The 20,673-nt window shown below is 37.3% G+C and overlaps 1 protein-coding gene across 1 annotated transcript in view; it reads left to right on the plus strand.

The window, feature by feature from the left end:
• LOC142347008 (protein lifeguard 2-like) overlaps positions 1-20,673 on the plus strand; it is a 33,565-nt gene that overhangs the window by 5,837 nt on the left and 7,055 nt on the right. Inside the window, exons 3-7 of the mRNA XM_075398904.1 lie at positions 129-271; positions 583-673; positions 3,617-3,654; positions 4,516-4,693; positions 5,170-5,217. Coding sequence (XP_075255019.1) covers positions 129-271; positions 583-673; positions 3,617-3,654; positions 4,516-4,693; positions 5,170-5,217 — 498 coding nt within the window. The remainder of the gene's footprint in view (positions 1-128; positions 272-582; positions 674-3,616; positions 3,655-4,515; positions 4,694-5,169; positions 5,218-20,673) is intronic.

Here is a 20,673-nt window from a genome sequence, read left to right on the forward strand (position 1 = left end):
CCATCAAGATCAGTTATTCGACGATGAGTACGAGCTCTTTTACATATTACAGTAGGTTTTATGAAACTTTATGAATTCTATTGTATATGATCTCATAAAAAAGTTATATTATGAATCTAATATTTTAGGTGTATGCCATCCTGTGTTTCCAACTGTTGATAACTTTCGGCATCGTATGTGTGTTCACATTTGTGGAGCCAGTGAAGAACTATGTCAATGGCACTTCTAACCCAGACAGCAACGGATGGTGGATCATGCTCGTTGTCGCCATGTTAGTGCAAAACCATTTCACATTTGTACATGTTTTATAATTACCAGGATGAGATCAAAACCCAAGTCAAGTGTGAGTCAAAATGACATGGGTTAAAGATGCGAGGGGGTGCGGCTATGTCACAGCTGCAATGAATTTCCCTGTGACTCAAGTATATCGCCTATACCTCTTTCGGTCTCGGGCTGGGACCTTATCCTGGCTCAAGATTAGATGAAATAATTAGGAATATGCTTTTCTATTGTCATTATTTGAAAAAATAAGTTCGGGAGACGAGATTTAATACGACTGAGAGACTTGATTGTCGTGTTTAGGTGTGTATTTCTTGTGGTGTACATTGTGATCATATGTTGCAAGACAGTCAGAAGGAAAGTGCCCTACAACTACATATTCCTCACCATCTTTGTAAGTATTATAGCCTATTATCGCCTTGCAAACAACGAACTGTTTTCTTTCACCTCGTGAACAAAAATTTTGTTTTCATTGACCTGTTTGAACAAACTAAAACGTGTTTTTTTATAAAGGTTAACAATTGACAATTATATTGATTGAGCAAGTATATACGATAGTTAAAGGAAACAGTTCTCAAGCAAATATTACTCAATACGGTTTCGAGGAAAAATAATAATAAGGCTCCTGGTAGAAAGAAATTACTCTGAAAAGGGTAGAGTTATGCATTAAAACAATTATTAATTGAGCACTTAAAAGACCCCATAATTATCCATGAAGTTTTAAAATATCTAACAATCATTTTTTCTCCTGGAAATGTCATGAGGTCAGTAAATTCTTATAACCATTTAAACCTAGACAGCTCCAGCCTGCCAAATGGTTCTACTTCATTTCACCCCTATTCATTTTACCCCTTATCATTTAACCCCGATTTATTGCCTTCCCTATCATTTAACCCCTCTATCATTTCAAACCTCCATCATTTCATCCCGCCAATTAGCAGTCAACATTAAAGGCATGTTTTGTCACAATTAAGTGGATAAATTAATCCCACGTTCGGTTGTGATAGTTTTATATCAAGTCCCGCGGGTCGCTGAGGCATGGTCATGGCCCGCGAGGCATGGCCAAATGATTATATTGCTCATTTAATACTCCTTATTTTATAGAAAGATTAAAATCGGGGTGAAATAGTAGAAGGGTTAAATGATTCAGGAGTAAATAAATCGGGGTTATATGATAGGAGGTTAAATGAATAGGGGTGAAAAAGCGGGACACCCGCCAAATATGATTTAGTTAACCAAAAAATTTCGAGACGGAATACAGGTCAATTTTTTGTTTCCATGTTTTCAGTATGCATGCTTATGAACAGCTGCTGAGCTAATACTATAGCTGTTTCAGTCCACTTTAGTAAGAGAGGGACTATATACCCAGATGGTTTTTTATTCGGACAAGTTTGGCCGATCGATATATTTTTCGTAGAAAGCTACGAATGATATCAATGAAAAGCCCTTCAACTGTAGATTAAGATAGAGAATGTTTTTGAATTTATGTTCAATTAATCTCTAAAGGTATACTGGTGCTTATCTGTGTTTGCTGAATTTACTGCAAATTGTAGTGCAACAAGTTATGTTGTAAAATTTTTCCTTTGGATTTGTTGTGGCTTGAGTGGTTTTCTTCACTACATATTGGTCTTGATCCCGTAAAGTTAGCAATTCAGTGTAAAATTCGATGATTTAAATCGTCGAATTAAAATTTTGATCAAATTTGATGGCATTTCGGTCCTAAGTTTGTTACTTTTTTTTATAATTTAATGGTTTGATATTTTCTGTGTGGTCATTATCTTAATACTATTTAATTAGAATTTTAGTGAACTTGTTGCTTCGATGTCATACTTGAATATCCTATTTGGTAGTGGTTATTGATTCCTTAAACAATTTTTTCAATGCTATCATATTTCTCATTTTTTCGGTTTTTTTTGCTCTTTAAGGAGATAACTCAACTTGTTGGAAATTTGTAAGTTTTTCCTCAAATTATTATTGTATTACATATATCACAACGCACAGAAAATTGAGATCTTATTCTCAGTTTAATATTCATTATTCAATTTCTAATCATCAACTTTTTTGTTTTAAGCATCAACGAATTGTTAAAAATTTTCAATCAATTTTTCTGTAAAATTCTTTTAATTTGTCAAAATGAGTTTCGAAAGTTGAAAATTTCAGTAGTTCTTTATTCAAGTTGTCATTAACAATACCTAAGCTGTAAAATGTATTTTGTACATATCAGCGATAGTGGAGAACTCAAAGCCAGTCGTCCTATTCAGCAAACACGAAGCATCGAAAAAATTTCGGGCAACATTTGTTTTTTTTTTGGCGCAATATCTCATTAGCATCTATTGTTCATTCCAAGAAGCTATCTTACTCTTTTTCAAAATGTTGAGAAAAATGTTTGGTTTGCAATGAAATTAAAACGAAAAATTGCATATATCCGTGTTATTAGAGTTCAAAAATGAGGTTAACTCCGCCTTGTATCATCAGTCCCTATTTAATAATAAATCAATTTCGTTTTGAACCAAAATGAATCAGCATCATATTTTTAACAAAAATATTTTAAAAGTGTGCTGCAAATACCGTACATATTGCGGATATCTTAATAGGGGAAAAACCGACAGTCGTACTGACGATTGAAAGTGATGGAAAGCAACAAAAGTTGCGGAAATTTTTTTATAATTAATTATCTTCTTCAAAATGAAAAGCAGGAACCCAAATGTTTGGTCGCTTTTTATTTCGTTGTTTTCGAAACCAAAGATCTTTGATTTTCGTTGCATTTTAAAGGTTAGGAAATATAAATTTGTTTTTCGTATTTTTCAGTGTGATTCTTCTGCATTTTCTTGGTCTTGTTTAGGAAGCAATATGTCATTGTTTGCTTAAGTTGTTTTGTGTAAACGGCGAATCATTGAGAATTATAACTGGAAAAACTTGAGGTCACTTTGTTTAGTTTTTCTTTCAAAAAAGGTATCTAAGACTGGCTCCTCGAAAAAGTAAGTTTTTTTGTTGTTTTGATGTTATTTTTTCACGTAAATGAAACATATGTAGACTCACAACTATATGCAAGAACGATTGACTTTCGAAAATCAGGACCAATTGAATTATGGCTGACTCGAATTACGTCATTAGTTGAATTCCTTCATACTATTGACTCACAGTTTTTTAAAAAAGAAATTGAAAATGTTTTTGACCAGAGCCAATTCTTGTAAGCCTCAGAAAAAAACAGTTCTTAATCAACTAGGGTTGAGTTAGTTATTCGGCAGTCGTTTAGCTTTCATGCAGCAGTTCGAACAGTACGTCAAATGAATGCATTTTGAAAATTCAACTAAGTACTGTGTATTTTGTGTTTTAGTCAATGGCCACTGGATACATGATGGGAGTTATAGCAAGGTAGGTTGAGCAAACCTCCAAAAAGGTAAAATATAAAGCATAACAGAGATGCAGTAAGCACATATAATATCTTTTTGAGAGATCACCAGACGGGCATTGAAACTTTTGGAGTGGTGCCCGAACAGACGAATGGACGTTTGCAGCGTACGCAGTCCAAAATCGGAAGCCAGTTAATTTTCAATGAAAAAGAACCACAGTTTATATTGGATGTTTTCTGTTTAAGCGATTAACAGAGAGTTTGCGTAATATTGGGGAAACCATTAGGTGCATCTGCTATTCAAACTTAAAATTATAGCGTGTAAAATAGCGAAACATAACTTGCGAGTATGTTGCAAAACGTGCGCAAAACTCTTTAGATGATATACTCTGGCAGTTTTCCGACAGTTTATATAGAAATGGCCTGGCTTTCGAGTTTTTTTAGAAGGATTATCGGGTTACGCAATGTTCTCATACTCTATGATTATTTTGGGATCTTTTCCCTTAAGCACTTTTCAGTTAAGATCTTCTCCGTTGACAATTTAGATCTATTCTGTCCCCCCCCCCCCCCACCCCAGCTTAGTGGGTATATAACTTTTACGCCCCCAAAGCGCACGTGCTGTTTTTTTTACATACTAACTTGCTGTATAACAAAATATAATTTGTGATGGGGGTTTAAAAACACTGGTGGGGGAGGGATAGAATAGATTCATCTTTTCAGATGAGATCTGTTTCTTTAAGAAACCCTTCCCTGTTTGCTATGGTCCTCGAGTTGCAGAGTGTATTATGACTCGTGCGCTTGGGATTGTAAATAATATGTTCCATTAAGCGGGACGGTGTCACACAGGGAGATGCATGTTTTGTAATGTGCAATGTTTTTTTTAGTTTGGTGGACTCGATCGCAGTGGTGCAGGCCATGTGTTGTCTGGCTGTGATCTGTTTCATGATGACAATGTTCGGATGTCAGACTAGGATTCCTCTGGGTGCCATCTTCATCGCCATCTTCACACTCTCCATCACTGCTTTCTCCTTCGCCATCATGGCCATTTTCACGTGGAACAACGTCAGTACCACAAAATCTTTTCGTTTAATACTGTTAGCTAACACGTGTAACAATAACCCAAATAAATTCCCCCCCCCCCCCAAATAGTAATCATTTCATAATACAGCTAGCATCTAACATATGTTAAAACCTTGTTATATATCTACCTTGAGATATCTACCGCCCTCCTTTTATACCTAGCAGATTATATTGTCTTTACTTCTGTTACCGTATAACATTGCAAAATGAAGAGATCTGCTAAAAAGTTGAAAATTTAATTTTTTTAATTAAGTAAATTGAAAATATAACCCATGGGTTAAATATTACAAGTTTAAAATTATATAAACAAAATTAGTACAATGTTAAAAATCAAAATTAGTGGTTCCGTTTTCTAAAGGTAAAAATAACTTTTGAAGCCACCAACGTTTGCAATGATTTTTGATGTAGTCTTCAAAAAATCCATATCTCTATTTTGACGATGTTTTCTCTGATTTCAGCTGATGCCAACTGTGTATGCTACGATTGTGGTCGCCATTTTCTCACTTGTGAGTAGAAGATGCATTTTCAATCATTACTCAACTAAGTCTCGTGAGATCCTACAGTACTGGAGCTCTTGAGCGTCTATAATTTCTGTTTGTAGCACTATAACATGGGGTGACTAACGGAATCATCTCATAATTTATGTTTGAAAACTCAAAAAAAAACATTTTTCTGGCAATATACGTCATGGTTTCGAATAGCTAATTTTACCTGAAAGTTTTATAACCAAACACCGTCATATTAGTAGTTCGTTTTTTTAATATACCACCCCTTCTGCACTGAAAGATGGGCATGGGTAGAACAAACGACTCCTCTTTGAATACTCATATACTTTAGCCCTATCCGGGCAGTTGCTGGGTGAAATCATGAATGTTCGAACCCAAATCGGGCTTTCAGTTGTGCGCTATCTATTGGAAAATTGTTACTCTTCAACATTAACCGGATACTTGTCGAGATAAGTCTATACAGTCATATACCTCAGTAGTATAAGTAAATGACTAGTAGTAACACTAGGGGGGGGGGGGGGGGGGGTCGTCACGCACTGTAAAAAAACGACCCCCTCTAAATCTTTACATTTGACCACTAAAATTCTTCAGAAAAGCCCTTGGGCACGATGGTACAATATATGAAGACAAAATCAGAACATGAGTTTGGAAAAATTGTCTAGCAAGATCATTTTTCAAATTACAGTTCCAGTAAACAGACGTTAAGTAAAATCGATAAAACTGTTTCAATGAGTACCCGAGTTACGAGAGACGAAATTGATGGGGGTATTACAAACTTGGTTTTTGATGATGGAAAACGAGAGAGACCTCCATGGCGTTGCTGTTCCAATACCGTAGTCCCTCGATCAGAGATTATATTTTTCGTTCAAGTGAGTATTATAGTGCTCATGATTAGTCTCTGTTTTGCCATGCTATTTTTGATATCGGAGAGTTGCGAAGAGAAATCATTTTGGATTGCACTGCTTTCGAGTCTGGTTGGTTATATTTTACCAAATCCTAAATTATGAAAGTCATTCTCACAAACGATAGGATCTTCATGGCGGTTGTAGGCCCAAGTGGTTCTGGGAAAACTGACCTCATATTCAACATGCTGCAAGGTAGGTCCTTCTACCCAGCATTTCTCAAAATTTACTCCTACAAAGAGTTCAAGGACACATTTACAGCTATACAACAACAAAATACCACACATTGAGTTCATCAAGTATTCCGGATTGGATATAACGAAAAAGCTTTCGGACTGTCTGCTCATTTATGATGACTCATGCGAGGAAATTTTTAACGACAAAGAGTTTGTGAAAATAGCAACGTCAGGAAGACACAGAAAACTTCATGTGATCTACATCAAACACAACTTATTCCAACAGAGTAAATGGTTGCGGACAATTGATCTAAACACAACTCATATAGTTTTATTCAAATCATTGCGTGACATTCAGCAAATAGAATACCTCGGAAAACAGTTAAACTGTCTCCAATTTCTCAAGGACGCATACAAATTAGCAACAGCTCAACCCTATGGACATTTAATCATTGACCTGGATCCTAAAACAAGTCAAGGCTTACGATTTTCTTCACAACTCATTGGTCCCGAACCATCAGTATTCTATATTCCTTCGGAGGAAGCTGTTATTACACCAATTACGAATGAAAAAGAGACATTTGCTTATGCTGAAGCGCTGGTGCGTTAACAGCAACCCCAAATCGAAAAGCAAGAGAATTTTTCTAGCCCAAGATATTGAATTCATTTGGTTCCTTAGCGATTGTGTAATGAACGTGCTCTCTGGTGTTGTCCCAATCAACAAGAAAGAACTACAACAATTCGAACCTCAACTACGACAACTTGCTGAAAAATATTTCAGTGCGCTGGAAAGAAGTAAATTATTCCAGACAACGAGAGGGCATTCTCTGATTCAACTAATTGCCAGATCTTGTCTGGAGTATCTACAGAAAAATGCCAACTGAGGAATTTGTGCTCATTCCTCGCAACATGTTTACAACTGAACAACCCCAAGTTTCGCAAATATTAAACAACCCACTAACAAAAAACAAGTCGAAACAACTATCGCTTCTACAGAGAACTTCAAAACAAGAGCCACCAGAAGCGGTCATACAGCAGAACACAGAGCAACAAACAGATGACGTCATGGTTTCCGATGAAGAAGAAAAGCAACAATGTATCCCAGAGGACACTAAACGAAAAGAATTTGATGAAATCAATCAGAGTGTGATCGATGATATAGATTTTCTCGATAAAGACAAATTTGGAAAAGCAAAAATAATTTTGAAGAAAATCAATGGATCACGCAACATTTCACTGGACTTTGAAGGTAAAATCCTGATTAATGGAAGGAACACCGACATTCCAGCATCATCTTTCCTCTACGCATTACAACAAACATCATCAAAACTTTTGCCTGACGATTATCAAGTATTGAATTATTTGAACCTTGCACCACATCTCACTTGTAATACTTACGCAAAGAAGTTCATAAAAATTCCGAAAGAGCAAAAACTACATCAGTTTCCAGATGGAGCAGCCAGTGAACAGAAACCCTCTATCGAGAGAGCAGAAAAAACAGAGACTGCTAGCTTTGATGAGGAAGGCTTCGCAGACGCAGAAGAAGAAATTATAACGCCAACAGGCTGGAAAACTCCATTCAGCGGAAATGAAAAAACTAAATAAAGTTTACACGAAAGGAAAAGCAGCATTTGGAAGTGTTGCTAACATAAAAGAGGAAAGCGGTTTTTCCCACAGAAAACTTGATAAATTCCTTCAATCGAAGAACTCATACACTAAATATCGTCAATTCCGGAAAAGTTTTCCACGATTGAAGGTAGTTGCTTACAGAATAAACGAAATCTGGTCCATGGATGTAGCTTATATGGACAAAATAGCCAAGCACAACAATGGGGTCTAATACCTATTGATTGCAGTTGACGTTTTATCACGCTATTTACGTGTTCAACCTCTCAGAACGATGTATTCGAAGGATTGTGTTGAAGCCTTCAAACAAATGATAAAGACGAAACAACCAGAGAAAGTGTGGACAGACAAAGGCACCGAATACAAGGGCGAGTTCAAAACATTCTGTGAAAACAAAAAGATTCATTTGTATACAACCGAAAACGAAACCAAATCTGCGTTTGCGGAAAGAAATATTCGATCACTTAAAAACATTATATACAGATACTTGGAAGAAAAATGGACTTGGAACTATATAAAGGAGCTTCCCAATTTCGTAAATATCATTAACAGTCGTGTTAACCGCGTTACAAAGTTAGCCCCAAATAAAGTATTCAAAAAACATTAACCATTTTTAATTTCGATTGCTTTGGACAACAATAAATATAAACCACGATTCGAAGAGGGGGACCTGGTACGAATAGCGAAACCAGACGATACCTTCAGAAACGGTTACACTCAGAATTATACAGACGAAGTTTTCACAGTAGTAAGGTTGGCTACAACAAGTCCACCCACCTACAACCTGATTGACGCAAATAACGTTAAAATCCTAAGGAAGTTTTACGAACCGGAATTAGTACAAGTTGATGCGTTAAACACTGGAGAGGAGCAATGATTTCTAACAGCAATGAGTTTACAATTGACTTGTTATCAAATGCATCAATGGACTTTTTTAATGGAAATACTATGGCATCATTTTGGAACCAATTATCACAACCGATACACTTACAGGGAGAATGGCAAGTAGCATTGACATCTCTATCTTTTCCATCAAACATCAACAACGTAAACTCTGGAGAAGTAGTTGTTTACAAGAATTCAATGTCCAATCCAAATGGGTCGAGTAATCGATCAGGACAACTCAGGAAAATTTGGACTGGTATTTACAACAGCTGGGAAGATCTAGTCTCCGAGATTGTTCGCATTGCAAAACTAAAACAGTTCGATCGAAAGTTTGACATGATAACGAAAAAACTTGTGTTAACATTTGGGGAAAATGAAGGATTGTCGTTTCAAGACGATGAAACTCCCAGCATTCTTGGTTTCAAGGGGACCCCGGACCCTGCACACAATGGTTTTGTTCACATTGGTGACAAGACAAACTTTGAAAATGGGTCACAGCTTATTTTTGTGTACCTTGATATTATTGAGTATCAACATGTGGGTGACTCACGTGCACCCATTCTCAAAATCATTGAATCGGAGAGACGTCTGAGAAACGGTAGCCTCAACACAGTAGCACCTATTTACCATAAAACCTATACAAACTTGGACTACAAGCGTTTACTTTCAAACAATATCCAGAGCATCAAAGTTGAGCTGAGAAGTGAAACTGGGAAATTGATCCCTTTCACTGGAACTGGTAAAGTTGTTATAAGTCTCAAATTCCAGAGAACAAGCTAACTGATGGAAGCCTATTATAATAATCAAGCATCCAATTCAATGCCCCATTTCTCAGGACATTATAGACAAAGAGGAAGTGGATTCGGCGCATTAGCTGCTGGCATTGGTCGTGTTGCATTACCCCTAGTCCGACGACTTATTTGGCCAGCAGCAAAAACAATTGGAAGAGAATTGCTGGTGCAAGGTGCACCAGAGTTATTAGAATTTGCAACAAAAAAGAAATCAGCGAAGCAAGCTCTGAAAAGTACAGTTGCAAAAACAGCTAGAAAACAAATCGGAGGAGCACTTCAACGAGGACAAAAAGCAATCTATCGAAGGAGGCCGAAGACGAAAGCATACAAAAAGCAGTCTCCATCAAAGAAAAAGATCATTTCGCGAAAAACGAAGCCACAAAGGAGTCGATAAGATTTCTTCTCAAAAGTAAAAAATGCGTACTAACATTGTTATTCCCACAGAGGCAACACATAGCTCATTGGACTTGTTTGAGAAACCTCCCCTTCTTGTAACATTTGATCAATCGTTCGAGCAAAAAACAGGACCTTTGTACTCGCCCACTGGATCTTCGTTAGAGTTTGAAATAGTCGGTGATAGAAATAACTTCATCAACCTACAGAAAATTTATCTGGAAATCAAATTTCGAGTTGTTCGAAATAATGGAAACGATTTACGCTTCACCACGGGAGTTGCCAACAACAGTGACACGCCACATCTAGTCAATAATGTCTTACATTCCCTTTTCGCCGATTGCACAGTATCAGCAAACGGCATCAAAATTTCTTCCGCCAATGGTCACTACGCACACAAAAGTTTCATTGAAACAGAATTTTCTCATGGATCGGATGCGAAAAAAACCTGGCTGAAATGTCAAGGATATGATTATGAAGCAGACCCAACAGGTGTCCCAGCCGCTACAATCACAGCTCGACAAGAAACTGTGAGAAGATCTGCTCAACTCACACTGTATGGAAAAATAGCTACCGATTTTTTTTCATGCGAGAAGCATCTAACGAGTGGAGTAACGCTGCGAATTTCTGTCCGACGATCACAGGATGACTTTGCGATTGTGAGTGAAGACGGGGCTAAACACTATAAAATCAAAATCGATGAAGCAAATTTGTTCGTGCGAAAAATGACAGTCTCTGATATCGTGCTTGTTGCAATCGAGAAAACACTTCTCAAGACACCTGCAATGTACCGCTATAATGAAGTTATTTCGAAAGCTTTTCTAGCAACAGCTGGGCAACAGAGCTGGAAGCAGGAGGATATTTTCACAAAAGAACCTATTCGTAGACTAATAGTTGCCATGTGCCGCAGCGATGCGTTCATCGGTACTAATACGCTCAATCCATTTTCATACCGGAAGTTTGATTTGAATGAGATAATAATTTACCGTAATGGGTTCGCCACAGCTGGTACAGCAATGTCAACAACTGATAATAAACGACTATACTACAACTCAATGGCTGCACTAGCTTATGTAGAAAATGGTCACGGGATATCTCTATCTGATTTTCCTAACCATTACATTATGGTGTTTGATCTCACCAGCACTCAAGAAGCCACGCATGATTTTATTCATCCCGAGTTAACAAACTCTTCATTATCTGTGGAACTCAAGTTCGGTGCAGCGTTGCCCCGCAACATTGAAATTTTATTTCTCGGGGAGAAATGTTTAACAGTTTATATCGATTCTTCGAGAAACGTTTCCAAAAACGCTCTTCCTATAATCTAATGGATGAAGATAAAATATTCAAATTGACTCTACAATCCGGTCATTTGATGTTTAAATTCAACGGTGTTTATGCAGCTGACAATTTCCCCTTGCACATGCCAACCAACTCATTTGCTATCGTTAACGCTTCACCAGCCTCTTCACCTGGATCTCACTGGATTGTGCTTGCAAAGAGATATGCCTACCCAATGACATACTTTGCCGACCCGCTGGCATTACCTCTCTATTCATATAAACACATATCAGACCGATTTCGACAAAGCACTAATGATAGCATTATAGTGGACCTCATGAAAGACAGACGTGACACAAATAAACCCCTACAAAGTGCAGACTCTCAAATGTGTGGACTTTATTGCATTTATATAGCACATTGTGTTCTCAATGACAATTTTCCATTCATTCCCGATATCAATGAAATTCAGCTGTTGTCTTTTATAAAACATATGAAGTAAACAATTATACACGCTTTCTTTTTTAGTTAGGTCAATGACTCACCAACCAAAAATTCACCTTTATAAAGAACTAAATTCCCCCTCCCCTGGAAAAACAAACTAAATCGTTCGACTATCACAAAAACGTTGATGGCTTGTAAACAAATTCAAGTTCTTCAGACTTGTGTTGATGGCTTGTAAACAAATTCTTCAGAGTTTTGTCTGGACCCGAGTGCGCTATGTAAACAAAAAGTAACGCTACCAGGTTGAATTGCGTCACTGTAACGCGATGGCCCCTCGACAAAAACAAACAAAAAAGAGACAGCTTGCTTGCATCCGATTGGCCAAACAACTTGTTGAAAGCGGGGTCCCCTCGACTGAAAAATTACTCATTGCTTTTTGCCTTACACTTTGCGTTCAGTTGATTCAAACTTGATACATTTTTGTCACTACTAAACTTTTTAGTTAATCGTTCCTTTAACCGTTACTCTCTTACAGCAACATTCAATTTTGTGGGATGGGACAAGCCAAGTGCGAAATTTGTCATAAACTACTGGCAAATAGAAGAAGCGTTCGTCGACATCGGAAAGAAGTGCATAAGATCTATCCTCAAGCAAACTCATTCGAGTGCACTGAATGTGGTTTCACCACGAGAAGCCTCTGTGAGCTAACAGGACACATGACTTTGCAGCATGCGGCGACCAGTCCACGATACTGCATATACTGTCAAAAATGTTTTCCACGTGACGCTGATTATCTTGAGCACATGAACACTTTCCACGGTCTACCAGCTTGGAGTGTAGACGTAAACAACCTACAGGACTCAGGCATCATACCAAGCGAACGCGCTTTCGGCGATACACTGAAAGTCTATGAGATTACCGTCGGGTCAAGAGACGTTGATCTATTACACGTTATGCAGCTAAAACGCCGAGAGAATGAAAACATTATCAATATTAGTGTTCAGCAACACTCACAAAAAGTTCAGTTCAACTCAGTTATCGATCTCGTTAAACCCATGAAAACCGATGATGATCTATCATCAAGCCAGCCCGATAGAATTTCGATTCATGTTGCATCAAAAATGGAACGAGTGGAGTTCGGTGGTCTTGCAGATAAAACCTTCCATGCAATGGTAGAACAGATGCTCCTAGCGCTCAACAATTTTGCTTCCCATGGTAGCGGTTGGACTCTCAACCAAATTGTCAACATTGAAATCCGATTAGCAAAAGCTAAACCGATAAGGGCATCGTCATATTTAGCACTTCCAGGCAAACTAGCGCGCACATGCTCTCTACTGAATATCAGAAACCGAGAAGACGAGAATTGTTTTCTGTATTGCTATACTGCCGCCTACCATTTGAAGTTTGGCCCTCGACTTCTTCCTCGTGGTGGACCTTCACGCAGAATGACCAGCCCTGTAACATGTGGACCAGACAACCCGCTTGCAAAACAAGCAGATGGTGTGTTTGACATGCCTATGGGCTTCCACCAGATGACTCGCTTTGAAGAATTAAACAAGGTCTGCGTCAACGTATTTCGGTAAGTTAAAAATCTTTCTTTTCGAAAAACTTTAAAACTAAAAAGAAGATTATGGCACAAAAGCAAATGAGGAAAAAAAGATAAAAACAAAAAACTTTGAATATTTTAGCTACGCTGAAAACGGACTGATACCATTCCGAGTTTCCAAAAAACAGAACTGTGAATTCAACATGGACCTTCTTCTTCGTAGCAACGGTCAAATGCATCACTACGTTTTAATCAGAAACCTGCGATCTCTTATTCATAAAGTCAAGGAACGAGTAGTTAGAACAGATAATCATATTTGTAGAAACTGTTTTCATGTTTGCACCTCAAAAGAACGATATGAAAAACATTTAGAACTTTGCTGGAAAAACAAACCAGCAATCGTGCGAATGCCAAAAAACACAACGTTTGTCTACAAAAAGTTTCAGTCCCGTTGGTTTGCTCCAATTGTTGGCTTCTTTGACTTGGAGTCTATAATTGAACCTGTCTCAGGATGTCAAAACAACCCAACCAAATCAGAAACAAGAACAATAGAAATACATAAACCGTGCAGCTATGCAATGCTGTTTGTTGCTCAGAACCAAACTAAACCGTTTCATTTTGAATGTTTGACAGGTCCAAAGGTCATGGAACAATTTGTTCAGTCTTTAGAAAGCATAGCAAAACGAGTTTACAGCGTTAAACAACAACACAAATATTTCTCTGGCCAGCCTCTCATTGCGAAAGAAGATGCCGCCAATTGTTGGATATGTGAAGAACCATTGGAACACAGTTTCAATAACTCGACAGTTCTAGATCATTGTCACTTCACTGGAGAATTCCTCGGATGGGCGCATAACATTTGTAACATCAACAGGAGTTTTCTCAACTATACTCCGCTATATGCACACAATCTCTCAAACTACGATCTTCACCATGTAATTCTCGCTCTCCAGGGTAGCAGCATGCGAAATACTGTATCAATTGTTCCAAATACAGATGAGAAATATATAGCTCTGGAAATTCGGGTTCTAGTCTACAACCGTCAGGACAAGAATGGAGTAATGAAACCGCTGTATGAGTATATCAGGCTACTAGACTCATTTCGTTTCATGGCCTCGTCATTGGATTCTCTAGCACAAAACTTACCCTCTGATCAGTTCACTTTGCTAGAACATCACTTTACGGATTGGCCAGAAAGTTCAGTGCAAATGTTGAAACGGAAGGGATTTTTCCCCTATTGTTACATTGATAATTTCACTAAACTGAAAGAGACCGCACTCCCACCACGAGAAAAGTGGATGAATAGTCTCCAACAGTATCAAGTGAGCGTTACTGAAGACGAGTACAAACATGCGCTGGAAGTTTTCGAGAAGTTTCAATGTGAAACAATTGAAGATTACTATAGTTTGTATCTCAAAACTGATGTGTTTCTTCTAGCTGCAGTTATGCTCTGCTTCCGCAAGGTGTGCTACGAAACATACGGACTGGATTGCTGTGAGTACTATACCGCTTCCAATCTCTCTGGTGATGCTATGTTAAAGTTATCTTAAGCGCCTTTGAGACTCCTAAAAGAGAGAACAATTGGATATGGTCGAAGGATTGATTCATGGTGGCGTAAGCTCGATATACAACAAGCGGTTGGTGGTTGCGAACAACAAATATCTACCAAATTTCAACCCCAAAGCACCCTCAACTTTCATAGGGATGATTGATGCAAACAATTTGTATGGGGGCATAATGGAAAAGTTTCCCTTGCCATTGAACAATTTTGAGTACACTGACGGAAACTGGGATCCTGAAATTCAAAAAGCGTTCATCCAAAGCGTGTTGGAGACACCTGACGATAGCGATATTGGCTACGTATTAGAAGTGGATTTGTTGTACCCAGATGAACTTCATGATCTTCATTCAGATTTTCCCTTGACCCCAACAAAACAGAAAGTTGACGCATGCTGGTTAGGTGACTATCAGGAGGAGCTTTTGAATGATATGCAGATGAATGCGCCGCCTTCGAGTAACAAATTGATCCAGACCTTGTTCCCCAAAAAGAACTACATTTTGCACTATCAAACGTTGAAGCTCTACGTACAGTTGGGGTTGAAAGTTGAAAAACTACATCGATCACTCGCTTTTAACCAGTCGAAATGGCTAGCGCCATATGTAAAGTTGAACACTCAGAAGCGAAAGCAAGCCAAGAACAAGTTTGAGGAGAACTTCTATAAACTAATGGTGAACTGCGCATTTGGGAAAACGTGTGAGGGGAAACGCAATTGCATAAAAGTAAAACTGGCTTGAAGTGAAGAAGAGACGCTGAAATGGACCAGCGCTCCACAGATGAAGTCGTTCAAAATCATTGATGAGAACTTGGCAACGATAAGCTTGAATCAGACTGAAATAGAGTGGGACAAACCAACTATCGTAGGTGCTTGCATCTTAGATCTTTCGAAGAAATTCATGTACGACTTCCACTACAATACAATGAAGAAACACCAATTGTAAACTACTGTACTCGGACACGGACTCGTTTGTTTATGAAATTTTCTCAAACGACTTCTTCGCAGACTTGAAGCGGAAGACCACAGTGAAGGACCTTTTCGATTTCTCAAACTTTCCAACTAATCACGAGATGTACGATCAAAGCAACGCAAGGGTGACACTAAAATTTAAAGATGAGATGGGAGGCAAGATGATTTCTGAGTTTGTGGGGTTGAAGCCAAAGCTGTTTTCCATCAAACTGGCAGATGGTTAGTCAACTTTTTTTTTTCAAAACCTGAAAAAAGCCAAGAAAACAACAAAAAGCAGAATGAGTAAAGAAAAACCGGATAAAAAGTAAAAGACCTAGGATTAGATTTCCAAGACAAAACGAAAGAAAAAAAAGTGAAAAACAAAAACTAGAATGCATGAACTTCTATTTTAGGTCTTGCAAAGCAGTCGGCGAAAGGTGTGATTCAAGACGCCAGGCGCATGATGACACATGAATTATACAAACAGGTTCTCACAGGAGGAGAAACTGTTCGACTTATCAACACAAGAATTGCGTCGAGCGAACACCAACTAATGACAGTTGTGTGCAACAAGAAGTCACTCTCGGGATACGATGACAAGCGGTATATTTTAAACGACAAGATCACAACTCTACCACTTGGCCACCACGCTCTGCGCGAGGAAATGTTCATGCGCAACGTAGTACAGGATCCCGATTGGGGTTCGAGTGACGAGGAAGAATTTGTTGTACACGTTGCCGAGTCATTAACGCCAGAAAGTCAACTACCAACTCAATACACAGGTCCCCAAATGTCAGCAGAAGTCTTGTCTCCGCCTGATCCCCGTCTCAACCATCGTGTTTACAGTGGCGATGAGCTTGAAGCGGACATTGCAGATTTTGCTAATCTGACTCAACAAGTGATTGAGGACGAAATTGAAAGATGTTCCTTTATAGACGATCAGGCTGCTGAATCAGGTTCGTCGCCTAGTCTTCTAGACCCAAGACCCGTATCCCCCATTCATGTTTCTAGTAACTCTTCAACAGAAGAGCAACCCATCAACCATCCCGGACCCTCAAAAAGTATGAAAAAGTGCGCAAAACGAACGCTGGAGCTGATATCAGACAAAGAATCTATCAATGTAGAGAGAATAAAGAAATGGAGAGTAGTACAAATTGACTCTGATAGTGACGACAATTAAATTCTGTGAAAGAACTCTGCTTTAGTTTTTGTGACTTGTGTTTTGCTTTCCCCGTTTGATGGAAATAAAAAAATCTTTTCAACTCGAGTTACAGAAAAATTGTGCTGCATAAGTCACTTTCATCCTCAGTACCTTCAATCCATAGTATAAGTCTTTTAAAAAATCTTAGAAGCAGGTGATCAATTAATAACTAATCATTTTTGTCCTGAGTACCTTCAATCCATAGTATAAGTCTTTTAAAAGCTCTCATATAAGCAGTTGATCAATTTATATCTAAGTCATTTTCATCCTCAGTACCTTCAATCCATAGTATAAGTCTTTTAAAAGCTCCCATACTAATAGTTGATCAATTTATATCTAAGACATTTTTATCCTCAGTACCTTCAATCCATAGTATAAGTCTTTTAAAAGCTCCCATATAAGCAGTTGATCAATTGTTAACTCAGTCATTTTTATCCTCACTACCTTCAATCCATAGTATAAGTCTTTTAAAAGCTCCCATATAAGCAGTTGATCAATTGTTAACTAAGTCCTTTTCATCCTCACTACCTTCAATCCATAGTATATGTCTTTTAAATTAAAAGCTCCCATATAAGCAGTTGACCAATTTATATCTAAGTCATTTTTATCCTCAGTACCTTCAATCCATAGTATAAGTCTTTTAAAAGCTTCCATACTAGTAGTTGATCAATTGTTAACTGAGACATTTTTGTCCTCAGTACCTTCAATCCATAGTATAAGTCTTTTAAAAGCTTCCATATAAGCAGTTGATCAATTGTTAACTAAATCATTTTTATCCTCACTACCTTCAATCCATAGTGTATGTCTTTTAAAAGCTCCCATATACGCAGTTGATCAATTGTTAACTAAATCATTTTTATCCTCACTACCTTCAATCCATAGTATAAGTCTTTTAAAAGCTTCCATACTAGTAGTTGATCTATGTTAACTAAGTCATTTTTATCCTCACTACCTTCAATCCATAGTATAAGTCTTTTAAAAGCTCCCACATAAGCAGTTGATCAATTTATATCTAAGTCATTTTCATCCTCAGTACCTTCAATCCATAGTATAAGTCTTTTAAAAGCTCCCATACTAGTAGCTGATCAATTTTTATCTAAGACATTTTTATCCTCAGTACCTTCAATCCATAATATAAGTCTTTTAAAAGCTCCCATATAAGCAGTTGATCAATTGTTAACTAAGTCATTTTTATCCTCACTACCTTCAATCCATAGTATAAGTCTTTTAAGAGCTCCCATATAAGCAGTTGATCAATTGTTAACTAAGTCATTTTTATCCCCACTACCTTCAATCCATAGTATATGTCTTTTAAAGCTCCCATATAAGCAGTTGATCAATTTATATCTAAGTCATTTTTATCCTCAGTACCTTCAATCCATAGTATAAGTCTTTTAAAAGCTTCCATACTAGTTGATCAATTGTTAACTAAGACATTTTTGTCCTCAGTACCTTCAATCCATAGTATAAGTCTTTTAAAAGCTCCCATATAAGCAGTTGATCAATTAATAACTAAGTCATGTTTGTCCTCAGTACCTTCAATCCATAGTATAAGTCTTTTAAAAGCTTCCATATAAGCAGTTGATCAATTTATATCTAAGTCATTTTTATCCTCAGTACCTTCAATCCATAGTATAAATCTTTTAAAAGCTCCCATACTAGTAGCTGATCAATTTATATCTAAGTCATTTTTATCCTCAGTACCTTCAATCCATAGTATAAGTCTTTTAAAAGCTCCCATACAAGCAGTTGATCAATTCATAACTAAGTCATTTTTGTCCTCAGTACCTTCAATCCATAGTATAAGTCTTTTAAAAGCTCCCATATAGGCAGTTGATCAATTAATAACTAACTCTTTTTTATCCTCAGTACCTTCAATCCATAGTATAAGTCTTTTAAAAGCTTCCATATTTGCAGTTGATCAATTTATATCTAAGTCTTTTTTGTCCTCGGTACCTTCAATCCATAGTATAAGTCTTTTAAAAACTCCCATACTAGTAGCTGATCAATTTATATCTAAGTCATTTTTATCCTCAGTACCTTCAATCCATATTATAAGTCTTTTAAAAGCTTCCATATAAGCAGTTGATCAATTTATATTTAAGTCGTTTTTATCCTCAGTACCTTCAATCCATAGTATAAGTCTTTTAAAAGCTTCCATATAAGCAGTTGATCAATTTATATCTAAGTCTTTTTTGTCCTCGGTATCTTCAATCCATAGTATAAGTCTTTTAAAAACTCCCATACTAGTAGTTGATCAATTTATATCTAAGTCTTTTTTATCCTCAGTACCTTCAATCCATAGTATAAGCGTTTAAGAAGCTTCCGCGCTATCAGATGGAAATGAAAAAAGTAGCTGATGTTTATTGCCAAACAACAATTCCTCTTTGTCTCGAAAATATTAGGAACATGTTCATAGTTACCTCCGTAGATCATCTGTGTCGATTGTAGCAATCTGTCATAATCTACCCTACAACTGATCTAAGTGTCTAAGTGAACTCAGTGAGTGTTTGTGAATGGTGGTGCGTGTTAAAACTTTGTGAACTGGCGCCGTCTAATTTTCGCAATGGGGTTTCTCAAAACCAGCAAGGTCCGCTTCTCAATCATTGGGGTTGCCAAAGTTAAGAAGGCAAGGAGTTTACTGGCGTCAAGCGAGTACAGTTCCTGCTACTCTTCAGACTGTTTATCTCAAAACTTTGTACTCCAGACAAGATATTAAAATTAATTCCTAATATATATATAGAATTTATCAACAAACAAAAATATAAAGGTGAGCAACATCGGAAATTGTTGATGAACTAAAATGCCATGAGACAAAGAGGAGAGTTTTGAAATAAAAAACCCTAAAAAACTAGTCAAAAAGATGTAAAACTTAAAAGGACTAACTGAATTATTCCTTTTCTGCAGTCCGTTTCCAACTTGCTGTCCTCGTTGCTCTCCACTTTTCTCTCCGCTTTGCACTCCCTTTTGCTGTCCACACTACTTTGTTCGGCCACAAAAATGTCATCAATACCCTTGATATGTACAAGTTAAAACCCGCTTGGGTAACCAGCAGATAGCTTAGGATCCAATATACAAGTTATTTTTCATCAATATCCTTGATATGTACAAGTTAAAACTCGCTTAGGTATCCACTAGGTAGCTTAGGATCCAATACACAAGTTATTTTTCATCAATATCCATGATATGTACAAGTTAAAACTCGCTTAGGTATCCACTAGGTAGCTTAGGATCCAATACACAAGTTATTTTTCACCAATACCATTGATATGTACAAGTTAAAGTTCGCTTAGGTATCCACTAGGTAGCTTAAGATCCAATACACAAGTTATTTTTCACCAATACTCTTGATATGTACAAGTTAAAACTCGGTTATGTAACCAGTAGGTAGCTTAGGATTCAATGCACAAGTTATTTTTTACTAATACTCTTGATATGCACAAGTTAAAACTCGGTTATGTGACCAGCAGGTAGCTTAGGTATCAGTGTACAAAAAATTTTTATCGATACCATTTCTTGATTAAAGTCAAAGCTCAATTAGGTACCGCTTGGGTAGCTAAGGTATCAAAACACCTAAAAACCTAAACACCTAAAAAGTAGTTTTTCATTCTTACTTTTTTAATGAAAGTCAAAACTGGCTTAGGTGCTACTTGGGTAGCTTAGTTATCATTGCACAAGTTCTGTTTTTTTATTACACCTTAGTAAAA

The sequence above is a fragment of the Convolutriloba macropyga genome, chromosome 1 (genome assembly GCF_964194025.1).
Source record: "Convolutriloba macropyga chromosome 1, txConMacr16.3, whole genome shotgun sequence".
Classification (NCBI taxonomy): Eukaryota; Metazoa; Xenacoelomorpha; order Acoela; family Convolutidae; genus Convolutriloba; species Convolutriloba macropyga.